Source organism: Strongylocentrotus purpuratus, unplaced genomic scaffold, assembly GCF_000002235.5.
Source record: "Strongylocentrotus purpuratus isolate Spur 01 unplaced genomic scaffold, Spur_5.0 spur5_scaffold_14, whole genome shotgun sequence".
NCBI lineage: Eukaryota > Metazoa > Echinodermata > Echinoidea > Camarodonta > Strongylocentrotidae > Strongylocentrotus > Strongylocentrotus purpuratus.
In genome coordinates, this window is record NW_022145599.1 from 37,717,543 (window position 1) to 37,732,852 (window position 15,310).

General features: G+C 37.2%; 1 protein-coding gene and 1 long non-coding RNA gene across 3 annotated transcripts in view; both read left to right on the forward strand.

Annotated features, from left to right (window-relative positions):
* LOC585774 (xylosyltransferase 2) overlaps positions 1-5,914 on the forward strand; it is a 31,710-nt gene extending 25,796 nt beyond the window's left edge. The window contains exons 7-9 of one of the 2 annotated variants that reach the window (XM_030984903.1): positions 2,164-2,400; positions 2,867-3,085; positions 4,497-5,914. In XM_030984903.1, coding sequence (XP_030840763.1) covers positions 2,164-2,400; positions 2,867-3,085; positions 4,497-5,201 — 1,161 coding nt within the window. In that variant the 3' untranslated portion in view covers positions 5,202-5,914. The remainder of the gene's footprint in view (positions 1-2,163; positions 2,401-2,866; positions 3,086-4,496) is intronic. The other variant, XM_030984904.1, reaches the window with a different exon arrangement.
* Positions 5,915-6,022: 108 nt separating this feature from the next.
* On the forward strand, positions 6,023-8,840 carry LOC115923692. Its single transcript, XR_004064058.1, has 2 exons — positions 6,023-7,430; positions 7,478-8,840. It is a non-coding gene; the product is annotated as an uncharacterized LOC115923692 (long non-coding RNA).
* Positions 8,841-15,310: the final 6,470 nt, after the last annotated feature.

The following is a 15,310-nucleotide window of genomic DNA, read 5'->3' on the forward strand; positions in this document are numbered from 1 at the left end:
CAAGTCAAGAAAATTAGGGCATGTGTGGCAGAAAGACATTACATGTATTATACCTCTGTCCAAGTCATGAAAATTAAGGCTTGTGTGGCAGAACGACATTATTGTCTACCCCTGTCCAAGTCAAGAAAATTAAGGCTTGTGTGGCAGAAACACATTATTGTCTACCCCTGTCCAAGTCAAGAAAATTAGGGCTTGTGTGGCTAAAACACATTATTATCTACCCCAGTCCAAGTCATGAAAATTAAGGCTTGTGTGGCAGAAAGACATCATTGTCTACCCCTGTCCAAGTCAAGAAAATAGAGGCTTGTGTGGCAGAAAGACATTATTATCTACCCCAGTCCAAGTCAAGAAAATTAAGGATTGTGTGTCAGAAAGACATTATTATCTTCCCCTGTCCAAGTCAAGAAAATTAGGGCTTGTGTGGCAGAAAGACATTACATGTATTATATACCTCTGTCCAAGTCATGAAAATTAAGGCTAGTGTGGCAGAACGACATTATTGTCTACCCCTGTCCAATTCAAGAAAATTAAGGCTTGTGTGGCATAAAAAAACATTACATGTATTATATACACTGCACACACAAAACCATCCACCCATGACACACACATACACAGAGCCATACACTGCCTACTACTTTGCTTACAAATACTACACACTAACAAGTCACACACACACACACACACACACACAAGTACTGTAGATGTGCATAGTACCTAGCTACCTGGATGTCAACTGTAGATGGCACTATTCCGTTTGGCTACTTGGACACAACCCCTCTCTAAAATTTGGACATTTATTTTGGGCCTTTTTGGGGGAAAATTTTTTCTTGTGTGACTAAATCTTATTTGATTAGAAATGACATGTCAGACATCTTAGACACTGAATATGATAGTTTTCTTGTGTGGCTAGACACACAAGTCTAAAGTGACACACAAGGATATCTCATACGTAAAACTAAACACACAAGCATACCATCGCAAACTCGTACGTCCCGTTCTCGTGATTGCGTTATCTGAAGAACCGATTAATGGATTCTTGCCAAACTTTGGCCATGTATGTATCTTGCAGAGCCGATGAACTGATTAGATTTTGGGGTGACGAGGTCAAAGGTCAAAGGTCACAGGGCTCATTATGTATGCAAAAACAGCTTGTGATCGCGTTATCTGAAGAACCGATGGATGGATTCCTGCCAAACTTTGGTCATGTATGTATCTTGCAGAGCCAATGAACTGATTAGATTTTGGGGTCACGAGGTCAAAGGTCAAAGGTCACAGGGCTCATAATGTATGCAAAAAAAGCTCGTGATCGCGTTATCTCAAGAACCCATTGATGGATTCCTGCCAAACTTTGGTCATGTATGTATCTTGCAGAGCCAATGAACTGATTAGATTTTGGGGTTACGAGGTCAAAGGTCAAAGGTCACAGGGCTCATAATGTATGCAAAAACAGCTCATGATCGCGTTATCTCAAGAACCGATTGATGGATTCCTGCCTAACTTAGGTCATGTATGTTACTTGCAGAGCTGATGAACTGTTTAGATTTTGGGGTCATGAGGTAAAGGTCAAGCTTTAATGCGGCTTATTATGTATGCAAAAATAGCTTGTGATCGTATTATCATTAGAACAGATTGATGGCTTCCTGCCAAACTTAGATCATTTATGTATCTTGCAGAGCCAATTAACTGAGTAGATTCTTGGTTCATAAGATCAAAGGTCATGGGCTCATTATTTATGCAAAAATGGCTTGTGAACGCATTCTCATAAGAACTGACAGATGGATTACTATTTAACTCAGGACATCTTGCAGAACCAATGAACTGAGTAGATTTTAGGGTCATGAGGTCAAAGATCAAAGGGTCATATATGTATATGAGAAATTGCTTGTAATCACGATATTCTGAGAACCTGTTAATGGATTACAATTGAACTTGAATTTGAAAAATTTCTTCCGTTTCAGTTTGTAAAATTGCTCTATGACGGAGGCATCATTTTTGACTGCGCGCAGTCGAATTCCATCTAGTTAACTGCTGCACTAGGGTGGTATCTACCTATCGGTAGTTCATTTGCCAGCTGATTTGATGCAGGGACTATACTCTGCTACATTTTGGGTTTCGAAGTGTTACCTATCAAGTTTGTTCTTTCTTGATATGGAATCCTTGCAGACTGCCCGTCCAGCATACTTTGCTCGTAAGTTTGAGCCTGTCATCAACCAAGAAGTGATTAACCAGCTAGAGACCTGGTTATATGGCAACTATCCTGTGGGAACGCCTGCTATTGAATACTATTGGCAGAATAGCTTTCATGAACAAGATACAACTACCGTGGCATCAGACGCAGAAAGAACCTTCTACCATGCAATAGTTAGACTCATGGCCAAGTACATCAACATTAAGGTTAAGGTTTGTAAACAAACATTTAACAAAATTCTTTGTTGGAGAAAAAAGAAAGAATATTGGTTTACTATAGTATGACAGTCATCTTTATAAGACTGTATTATTACCAGCTCACATTATATAAAACAAAGGTAACACTGTATTCATATCAAATCGGTTTTGTTTTTGTAAAATTTAAATACTGCCCTCATGTAGATCGCTATAAAAATCTCAAGATTAAAACATTACATTTACACTTGAATCTGTAAGAAATTCAGGTACTACAAAAAAAAAGACAAATTTTAGTCCACTATCCCTGCTCCCTCTCACATATTTTTGTTTACATGTATACAAACACTTCCTTCTAACTGAATCAGTTTTATTTTTTCCCCCAGTTTAAAAACTATAAGTGGCAGAACTCAGCCTACAATGTTACCAGTAGTTATTTAAATTGAGCTAACAAGATTATTTATGCTTCATGTTGTACATGCAGGGGAGTACCCAAGAGAAGGAATGCAGGTTTAAAGTGATGCCTCAACCTTTCCAAGTTCACTACATATTCCGTCATGATAGCTTCCATGGGTTGGTTGCATCGGTCAGTGGTTATACTGATAATGGACAGTCTACTCTCATGGAAGCATGGCTGTCACCACACAAACCATACAGAGTAGTCAGTGAGATAGGTCCTTTCAAGCGTCTTGTTAGTATGGAGGTAAAATAGTCATCTTAACATCTTTTATTCATTTCATTCTTTGAATGGCAAGGAAGGCATCTCGAAGGAGCTGTGCTTTGTATTGTGATCATTCAGCTGGAGCTCATACTCTTAATATTTCACTTACCATACAATCAATGAAATAGAAAAACGTCCCTGATGAAGGAACAATTTTGGGTTTGGAAAATTTGGCAATAATGCATTATATAATCGTCCTTTTCCTCCCCCTAACTTTACTTATTATGCAATCTAATCATGGTTAACAAGTACTTATTGTAGTCAATGTGGTTATATGGAAATAAAGAGGGAGCTAGAATGATTGTTATGCCTCCGTTACGAAGTAGCCGGAGGCATTATGTTTTCGGGTTGTCCGTCTGTACGTACGTCTGTACGTACGTACGTCCCGTTCTCGTGATCGCGTTATCTGAAGAACCGATAAATGGATTCCTGCCAAACTTTGGTCATGTATGTATCTTGCAGAGCCGATGAACTGATTAGACTTTGGGGTCACGAGGTCAAAGGTCACAGGTCACAGGGCTCATTATGTATGCAAAAACAGCTTGTGATCGCATTATCTGAAGAACCGATTAATAGATTCCTGCCAAACTTTGGTCATGTATGTATCTTGCAGAGCCGATGAACTGATTAGATTTTGGGGTCACGAGGTCAAAGGTCAAAGGTCACAGGGCTCATTACATATGCAAAAACAGCTTGTGATCGCGTTATCTCAAGAACCGATTGATGGATTCCTGCCTAACTTAGGTCATGTATGTTACTTGCAGAGCTGATGAACTGTTTAGATTTTGGGGTCATGAGGTAAAGGTCAAGCTTTAATGCGGCTTATTATGTATGCAAAAACAGCTTGTGATCGTATTATCATTAGAACCGATTGATGGATTCCTGCCAAACTTAGATCATTTATGAATCTTGCAGAGCCAATGAACTGAGTAGATTCTTGGTTCATAAGATCAAAGGTCATGGGGCTCATTATGTATGCAAAAATAGCTTGTGAAAGCATTCTCATTAGAACTGACAGATGGATTACTATTTAACTCAGGACATCTTGCAGAGCCAATGAACTGAGTAGATTTTAGGGTCATGAGGTCAAAGATCAAAGGGTCATATATGTATATGAGAAATTGCTTGTAATCACAATATTCTGAGAACATGTTAATGGATTACAATTGAACTTGAATTTGAAAAATTCCTTCCGTTTCGGTTTGTAAAATTGCTCTATGAAGGAGGCATCATTTTCGACTGCGTGCAGTCGAATTCCATCTAGTTATCAGTGGATTATGTGACCATATCTATACATGTCCATTAACCTGTTAGATACTAATTGCAAGACATCTCTGGCTGAAATGTCCATTCGTTCACTAATAGCTTTCATTATGTTTCTACTTTCAAACAGGTGGGACTGGTTTTTGATCCCAAAGAGCGAGTCTTCCGTAAGTTTGAGGGTGTAATTGGACCTCATGATGACCCTACAATCTTCATCAAATGGAATCTAGGAGAAGCATACACGGTTACTCTTACTTGGTTTGATCCGACTGATCATATAGCTGCATCATTTGACACAGGAGTAGAACATGACAGAGAAGAGACACATCACAAACCTGAATTCAATAAACCAATACGCCCTGGTAAATGGACAATTAAATTACTCTTTAACTGGATGATAGTAGCTGAAATAGATTTTCTTGTTGTACCTCTTTCTATTAAAAATGGTATGACAATCAAAGGTGCAGGAGGTGCTACAGTCAATAATGGTCCTACAAATAATGAATATGTCTCCAAAGATTTCTCTGCAATGCGTTACATGTTTACACTGCGTGACACACCTGCATTGCTAGTGGAAGCCAAAGAGAAAGCTCTCAAACAAGGTCCGGCTTTACTGGATTGGATAGATTCTGAGCTAGAAAGCTTCTGGAATGTAATGGCATTCTGTACATCATCTCCATCACAGCCAGTCAGAACAAAGATGAGTGATTTAGAGGAGGAGGAGGAGCAGCAATGTGAACACTTTCGGCCTTGTGAACAGCAGCATTGGAGCTCTCTGTCTCCTGATCCTAAGTCTGAACTTGGACCTATTAAACCCAATGGACGGATTAGATGATAGCACAATACATGTATGTTGCCATTTATATGCTTGCCATTTATGCAGTACTTTGTTAAATAAACATGAACAAAATATATACATTCTATCTGAGGAACTGCAAGTCATCCAAGTCGGTCAACATTTTGTTGTTGTCGAGGTACATATTTTATAAATTATAACAAGAAGTGTCTTATGTATTGTGATGTCTGTAATTGGATTCAAGTAAACATCAATGGAGACTAGATCTTTGCTTTTAAATGTTTGTATGAGTGTGATCCACTCTGTGTAGATGATCCACAGTCATTTTTAAAGTCACTTCTTTTTGTGATAACCATACAATTCTGTACTCTTTGTCTTCCATCTGGATACAAACTCCTCCAAGTGTAGGATTCATTTGTAGCATTATTGTGTGGTCACAGATTAGAATCAAGAGCTTTTTACAAGGTCAACATTCAATTTTGTGACATGCTGAAAATATATGTGTAGGTATTACAGAGTAATTTTTTTATCAACTAAATGTGTAGCCAAAGAAAGATTGAATATCATATCAAAATTGTGGCTTCTCTTTTCAGACAATAAAAGGCAATACGAAGTATAACAGAATGTAGTCAAAGCAAATCATGGTCAAGGTAGAATTAAATATATTTATCACTTGTTCACCAGGGGAGTGTTTCACAAAGACTAAGATCGACTTTAAGTTAAACTTTTAGTATGGCAGGCCGTTCATGCCACTCATTACTGTTTGATCTCACCATTTACTGGCATTGGTCTCTCAAGGGACGTACAAATCATGGCCACAAATCTACATAATTTACATTTTTGAAGGAAAATATATTATCTAAAGACCATAACGGTAAAAGCAACCAGTGGCATGAATGGCCTGCCATAGCCAAGTCCAACTTAAAGTCAATCTTAGTCTTTGTGAAACACTCCCCAGGATTAGAATACTATAGAAAACAATGGAATTATTACAGATTACATGCATGTAACTCATCTATATCTTTGACAATAAAGAATAAACACTTATTTTAGACACATGCTGAAATGCTAGAAATACATTTTTTTATATTTTTCATACATTTTTCAATATATAAAGTCTTGACAAGTATTTACTTGTTGTGAATTTCAACTGTAGAACTTAATTATGATAGAGCAGACATTTGAGGAATATGGAAGTGAACCTGATTGCTTTCATACTTGCCAGTTTCCTTCAGAATTGTGTTATCCTGTTTGAAAACAAGAATTCAAAAGGGATTTTGAGAAAATGAAATTGAAATGATTATACAAATATGAGTAGTTCATGTACATGTATCTCATGCAGTAAGACTGCTGTTAGTTTCTTTTGAACTTATTCCAAGAAGGATTAAGCCTAGATTAGAATGCACAATTTCCAACTATTGATTGCTAATGGTCTTGAGAAGCAAGCCCTCATTGATGATGAGGTCATTCATGTTTTATGACGAGAAAAAAAATACTCAGAAGACTGTTTTTCAGAATATAGTTTTAATGGAATCTTCGTATTTGTAGTAGGGCTTTTGTTAAGAAAAAATGTAACCAGAGTACTTGAGCATATCAGATATTATTTGTCCTTGTCATAAAACTTTATTAAAAGAATATTGTATTTTTAGTACACAATGAATAAAGAATGGATCCATGTACAACATCATGACAGACTGCATTTACAATAGAAGGATCTCTATATCATGATTAATGATATCAAATTTCTAAAACTCAAAGCTCTTTTCTTATTCTTTGTTTAATTTATTTCCAAGTGTGACATTGACCTGTTTCTCTTCTTCTTGACCAACCAATTTCACATGAACGTTTGATTCTGTTTCTCTTCTTCTTGACCAACCAATTTCACATGAAGGGTTTGATTCTGTTTCTCTTCTTCTTGACCAACCAATTTCACATGAAGGTTTGATTGTGTTTCTCTTCTTCTTGTTCAACCAATTTCACATGAACGTTTGATTCTGTTTCTCTTCTTCTTGACCAACCAATTTCACATGAAGGTTTGATTCTGTTTCTCTTCTTCTTGACCAACCAATTTCACATGAAGGTTTGATTCTGTTTCTCTTCTTCTTGACCAACCAATTTCACATGAAGGTTTGATTCTGTTTCTCTTCTTCTTGACCAACCAATTTCACATGAAGGTTTGATTCTGTTTCTCTTCTTCTTGACCAACCAATTTCACATGAAGGTTTGATTCTGTTTCTCTTCTTCTTGACCAACCAATTTCACATGAAGGTTTGATTCTGTTTCTCTTCTCCTTGACCAACCAATTTCACATGAAGGTTTGATTCTCCTGCAGAGTACAAACTATTTTGGGCAGCAAATTTAATTAATGTGGAAATTGGAAGATTCATCTTATAAAGAGCTTTGGAAAAAATTGAAAAGATCTAGGGGTTCATCACACTATGAATCACTAAAACTATTTGGGATTATAAATTGTTGTCGCTATTAAGAACGAAAATAAGGGCATTACTCAATCAATACATTTCATATAGCATCACAGTTATGGTATTCCAATTAGGAGGAAAAAGAACAAGAAAGCTTCCATTTTATTTGTTATCCTCTTTACCAGAACTAAACTTTCTTTTTTAAAACAAGATCATAATTAACAGAGTTCATCTGTGACAATGAAGGTGTGCAAAAACATGTATCATAGACAAATCTAAAGGATTTTTTTTTCTTTCTGCACTTTATTGGGTCAAAAGACCCCTCTATTTGTTTGGATAGTACCCTAAATGTTTCGTCTCTTTTAAGATGCCAATGTGTATCATGATGGTGGAGGTGGGGCATACATTTTTGTTACATAGTAACATACATGTCAAGTTTAATATAGAGATGTTTCATTTTCATGAAGTGTGATTGTATTATTAACTATTATTTGGTGAACCATATGGTGATTTTTATTGATTATATTTCCAACTGAAATTAATAAAGAGGAAGATGAAACCAGTTTGCCCCATGTTGACATACATATCTTGCCAGGCTGCAAACAAGATGACAGAAACATGCCATTCCATATTTGTATATGTTTATATGTACATGTAACTGTAACATGAGCTGGAGTAATATTGGATTGACTCAGATACGTCCAATGGTGGATATGAGTGCTATGCAAGTATCCTATTGTATTATTAATAGTAGAAGAGTTTTTATGTTTTCTTGTTTTAACAATCCAGGAGAAATAAGACAGCACAGTAGGCTTTGAGAAATAATATCTAGTTTATGTATACTTTTAAATGAGGGCAAGTCCATAGGCATAAGACCTGCATATACATCACATTTTATTACTTCAATAACATAATTCACATCTGATGTTTATTGTCATTATATTGTTGTGTGCCAATGGACTCATTAAATCTTTAATCATGAATCAAAAATTAGGTAATCAGAAATAAGGTACAATTTGTGTACTATTTTTAAGTTTGAATTAGGAAAGCATCACACACACTACAGTGGAAATAGGTGGCTGACCAAAAAACAGCTGAACAAAAAGAGGCTTCATCCATAGACAACCACTGCCAATCTGAAAATCTAAACTGATATTTTCTTCTGTGACTGGCCGCCACTTGGTTGAACACTGGTTGTTTATCAGTTGTATAGAAGTTGTCATTTTAAAAGAGAAAAATGAGTGGTTTACAAAGGTCACCACCTAGTTAGTGTTGGTTATTGTTTGTTGTATGTGTCTCCATGTAGCTGTGCACAAGTGTTTTTGATAAATGAATAGTTCACTATGGGTAAGATACTGCAATGGATGATAATAAGTGGTCAATTCAACTGGATGGTGATTGGCTGTTGTAGGTCATTGACCAAAAGAAATCCTAGGTACTGCCAGCAACTATGAAAGACCAGTCACTAACCTGTCACCTACTGTCAGACAATCGATTTAAGCTTTAAAAAACAACAACAAACTTTTACCTACTTCTTTATCAAAGTTTTGATGCTGGATCAAAAAACATGAGCCAATCAAAACCTTCCACCAACCTTTTACTGACCAATGAAACCCTCTAGAAGACTGCCCAGGCCATTCTATAATAACTAGCAACCAACTGGTTGTCACTGTTTAAGTGTGACTGTCGCTTTACAAATAGTTAAAGATAAACTTGAGTTCTGGTAAAAAAAGAAAATGAATTCTCACAGAATCTAACGAAACTACACTGAATGTTCAAGATTACAAATAAATGTCATTTGCCAAACAATTTTGGAAGAAAATGTATACTGGCTAAGTAATGAGCATAGAAAGATAAGGAAATCAGGTTAGTACTAGCCCCGACACCATGTGTGTTGTCCCATATACATCTTTCTATGTAAGTGATTGTTACTTTACCAAGACTCTGCCAAATTTATGATGATTTTGATGACTCCAGAACCTTGCATTACACCATTACTTACATGCTATATGATCAACTTTTCTGATCCATTCCACACCTTTTCTTTCACAATGCAATCGCATTACCAGAACTCAAGTTTATCTTTAACTAATTTGAATTTTCAGGTTTAAATGAGAATTTGTAAAGAAGAGTTCATCAAATCATCGGCTGTTAATAATGATTGTATTAGTTCATTTATTAAATGCCAGATTAGAGATAAGTATCACTCTTTTAATCAGAGATATGTTATTAATTAACTCATGAAATTAAAGTAGGTGATAATATCAAAAAGAAAGTTCAGTAAATGAGATTCAACTCAGAAATAATAAACAAATAATGTATTATTTTGTATCAGATTAACATATTATAATTGCATTGAATAGAGCTGAATTCAGGGACAGGTTCTTATTATATATTGCATGTCAGGCTTCTAATTGCTAAAAACTGCAGGCATGAAATTCACGAATTATTGTTGGGCAGTATAGCAAATTCTTTTGACTGGGCAAAGCTTCACTTGCACGTATAGTGCAAGGATTGATCTACATTTGCCACACTCCACCCAGGTGAAGTAAATGGGTACTTGGTAGAAATTTATTCCTTGAAACGCAGCGTGCGTAACAGCTGCACTGCTTAAGCCAGGGTAATTATGCTGCGTTATTGTAGAGCGCTTAGAGACTTCTGACAAAGTAAGTGTTAGGCGCTATATAATTACTGTAATTGTTATTATTATTAAGGAAGTAATAGATGCTGCGCATGAAGTTTTCAATGGGATTGTTCATTGGATACATATACGTCTTTGAGATTAGTAAATTTAATACAAATGAATACACTTTTATAATTTGTGAAAATTCAATGTATACTTTTCTTTTAGAAATCCACATGCGGGATGCAGTATATAAAACAAATATTGACTGCTGAAACTCTAGCTTGATCCTCTGTGACCTTCAGACTGCACTTCACCCCTTGTTCTTGTCTTGAGGCACAGTCAAGATCACCTTGGACACTAGTAGTTATGATTGTGCCCTTCAAAGCAGTTAATATTTGTATTCTATTTCATAATATTCACATTTTATTAGTTTGTCAATTTAATGATATGTGTTATACAAATAGACATATATATTTACAGACTACCATTGTAAACAACACTCTCGAATGTGAATGTACAACTACACCAATCTTTGAATATTGGTCAGTGTCTAACGAGCCTCGTTGATGCAGGCACACCTTTAAAGTATTAAAACCCTCTGTGTACTGCACAGTTTGTACAAATGATTGATTTGTCATAAGAGCACTTTGTATCTTAGTTCTTGAAGGTAATGTATGTATTAAAGGACAAGTCCACTCGAAAAATAACTTACTTTCAATAAAAGCAGAAAAATCAAGACAAGCCAATCAAAAAAAGTTTTGAGCAAAGTCGGATGAATAAGAAAGTTATGAATTGTTGAAAAAGTATGTAAAACTATGGAACAATGAGAATCATAACACAAATTGCCAAGATGGTTATGAGTTTGTGACGTCATGTCCTCACTATTTATCAATTGCTCTATATGGTTTAATCCCATTAATTTCCCTTTTTATTCCCCAAAACTTGATTTCCCCATGCCTTTGAGCAGGTTTTTATGATTTGTATCATATTGCGTGCATGACATTTCACAAAGTCTTTTATGAACTTTGAAGAATTTACACTATTTTCTAAATATTGTATATTCATAATTATTTATTTTTATATAATTAGTTTATCAAAATTCAAATATTTCATGATTTAACTTGAAAAGAAATTCCTCTATATTAGTGCATCCACACAAAAACATTACTATTAATCTAACTTGGATGCTGGTGTAAAGAAATAAGATTCTTAAGTAAAAAATAGGAAATTCATGTCATCAATATAAAAAAAAATAATAAGTGGATAGTGAGGACATGACGTCACAGACTCATGAGTGAGTTGCCAATTTGTCTAGTGATTTTCAAAGTTTTTAATGTCATTAAATATTCATAACTTTCTTATTAGTTATCCGATTTTGCTCAAACTTTTTTTGATTGGTCACGGTAGTCTGATTTTTCTGCTTCTATTGAAAGTAAATTATTGGACTTGGGTTTTTAATTGTTTTTTGTTGTTTTAAATCAATTGACAAAATATGAGAATTCAAAAGACCGAGATTTTAAGATTGTGAGAAGATGACCACAGCCTTGCTTCAGGGTGACTATAGGGCCCATATTCATCAATACCTCACAAGGCTAGTTGCTAAACTAGGCCAAAGTATCAACTAGAGTGCCCATATTCATAAACACCTCACTAAGCTAGTTGCTAAACTAGGCCAAAGTATCAACTAAAGTGCCCATATTCATCAACACCTCACGAGGCTAGTTGCTAAACTAGGCCAAAGTATCAACTAGAGTGCCCATATTCATAAACACCTCACTAAGCTAGTTGCTAAACTAGGCCAAAGTATCAACTAGAGTGCCCATATTCATAAACACCTCACTAAGCTAGTTTCTAAACTAGGCCAAAGTATCAACTAAAGTGCCCATATTCATCAACACCTCACGAGGCTAGTTGCTAAACTAGGCCAAAGTATCAACTAGAGTGCCCATATTCATAAACACCTCACTAAGCTAGTTGCTAAACTAGGCCAAAGTATCAACTAGAGTGCCCATATTCATAAACACCTCACTAAGCTAGTTGCTAAACTAGGCCAAAGTATCAACTAGAGTGCCCATATTCATAAACACCTCACTAAGCTAGTTGCTAAACTAGGCCAAAGTATCAACTAAAGTGCCCATATTCATCAACACCTCACTAAGCTAGTTGCTAAACTAGGCCAAAGTATCAACTAGAGTGCCAAGTTTTCAACTATTGAGTAGCCAACTAAATCAACAACCGGTACATGTATTTGAGAACTAGCCATTGCAGTGTGCCTTCTGTTGGAGTAGACATGGGTGGAACAGTTCAAAATTAAGGACTAGTAAGTGGGTACGAAAGGCTTTTTTTCTTAAAAATTACGAATTAAATTTTTACTTGGGTGTTAAAAAAAAAGATTTTGTATTGCCATTTGCCAACAACCCCCAAAATCTTGAAATCTATGGTTGGCTTTTAAAAAAAGTTTATTTTTTAATTTTTTACTGATTTTTAGAAAAAATATGTTTAATGAATAACAACATATGTACTAAAGCATTCAAAACTGAGAAATATCAGCCCAAAGAGGGAGAGAGAAAAAAAAGAAAGAAGATTTCTGATCGACCCACCCATGTTTTGGCCCCTAAAGGGCAATACAACATATTTTTTTAAAGGCCTTATTATTCCATGAAAGGATACAATAAACATTTTGCATAACTGATTCACATATAAATATATATATATATATATATATATACATAATTATATATCAATAAATTTAAGGGGGGTAGACCAAAAACCATGGGGAACATATTTGGAAAGTGGGCATGTACTCATCACATATGAAGGGGAAGACTTATAAGTAAAGGGCACATGCCCGGCCCCCCCACTCAGTGTTATTTAGGGTACGCATATGCTCGTACCCTCTTTTTGAAAGCCGCCCCCTATCTGAGGACTGCCAACATTTCCGAACCCCCCTTTCGCGGGCTTTTCGCAGGCTTTTCCTGCCTTGGAGACCCCCCTAAATCAGGAAAAATGCTCAATGTACCCCCCTAAATTCGGAATAATTTCTCAGGAGTCCAAAGAGATGAGAGAAAAAAAGAAAAACACCCCCTTTTTAAAGAAATCTCCGGGTGAAATTCAAATACACCCCTTTTTTTACAATTCTCGGGCCGGACTTTGTCGCACGAAAAGTACCCCTTCAGTTTACCGGACATTTTGGCAACACGCATGCGGTCATTCCGACCTCTGAGTGGGGGGGCCGGGGGCACATGTACTCTAAGGGAAAATGGCACCAGCTAGGACATGGGTCACTTTTCAATCAAAGAGGCACTATATAGTCAGAAGGGGATATTACACTGCCATGCAGTCATTTTTATGAAGGAAAAATGGGCACTTGGGAAATTGGGAAAGGACCGGAAAGAAATAAGGAGCACTTTACAGAAGTGTAAGGCAGCATCCTCATTACCAAGTCCCCCAGAAAGGACTTGAAGCTATCAGTCCCCTGGTTGCTTACTAGCTTATATACAAGCATACAGATCAGGCGCGCCGAAAGCAGTTTGGGATTAGGGGAGGGGGGGGGGGAACCTTCCAGAAAGCTCACCTTTCAGGGGCAGTGGCGTAATGAGATGGGGGGGGGGCAGAAGAAAAATCTGCATCACCACGACTCTTACATGTTACATGCAGGCCCTGCAGAACGTTTTTCAAAGTGGGTATTAACGATCAGGTAGCGCGTAGCAAGCGTAAATTTGTAGGGTTTCTAGGCATTAAATTATCGTCAGATAAGCATATTTAAATATCTTATTTGTGACATTGGCAGGTCAATAATTGGCGGGGGGTCCAGGGAGCAGAGCCCCCAGAAGCTCAGGGGTTTTAGGTATTTAATTACGGTCAGATAAGCATCCAGGGGCCCTCTTTAGTGAACTTGTTGGGGTACAGGGGGCAGAGCCCCCAGAAGCTAAGGGGTTTTAGACATTTAATTACGGCCAGATGAGCACATTTTGACACCATATTTGTGACATTGGCAGGTCACTCATTTTTTCTCTCTCTCTTTCATTTTTCTTCTCTTTAACATACTTTTTCAAAAAAATGAGGGGGGGGGGGTGGGGGGCTCGAGCCCCTGAGCCCCAATGTTCTGCAGGTCCTGACATGAAGGCTTCTAAAAAAGCATATTTTATTGCCCAACTGTACATTTTGGAATTTTCCACCAAACGCTAAAAAAGGTACAATCTACAAAATAATTGAGAAAAAATACCGGAAAATCATGTCATTTCAGCAAAATTTGTCAATCACTGCATGGTATCGAATTAGATACCCCCCCCCCCCCCATCAGTACGCCAGTGTTCAGGGGCTCATGTCTTCTCACCTCTATAATAAAAAACACACACGATTTCCGATCCTCTCACAATATTTCCACGATATGCGCGTATCGCTCCCGGCCCCCCCACTCAGTGTTATTTAGGGTACGCATATGCTCGTTCCCTCTTTTTGAAAGCACCCCCTATCTGAGGACTGCCAACATTTCCGAACCCCCCTTTCGCGGGCTTTTCGCGGGCTTTTCCTGCCTTGGAGACCCCCCTAAATCATGAAAAATGGTCAATGTACCCCCCTTAATTCGGAATAATTTCTTAGGAGTGCAAAGAGATGAGAGAGAAAAAGAAAAAAACACCCCCTTTTTAAAGAAATCTCCGGGTGAAAAGTCAAATACACCCCTTTTTTTACAATTCTCGGGCCGGACTTTGTCGCACGAAAAGTACCCCTTTACCGGACATTTTGGCAACACGCATGCGGTCATTTCGAACCCTGAGTGGGGGGGGGGGGGGGGGGGCCGGGTATCGCTATTATAAAAACCTCCATGCATTTATAAATATAGGGGCATGCATGCGGCATTTGTATAGAAAATCTAATATTTGTATGAGATTCAATTCAGGTCCTATTATTGTTATGTTCTTTTTGGTTAAAAAATACACACCATCTTTACTCCTTTACTTTACTACTTTTTTTAGGGGGGGGGGGAGAACGATTCCCCCACTTTTTTTGGTGGGGGGGGGGGGGGTGGTCGAGCCCCCCCCCCCTCCCACACACACACACACACTTCCGGCGCATTTGATATAGATGCTTTGTTAGCAGTC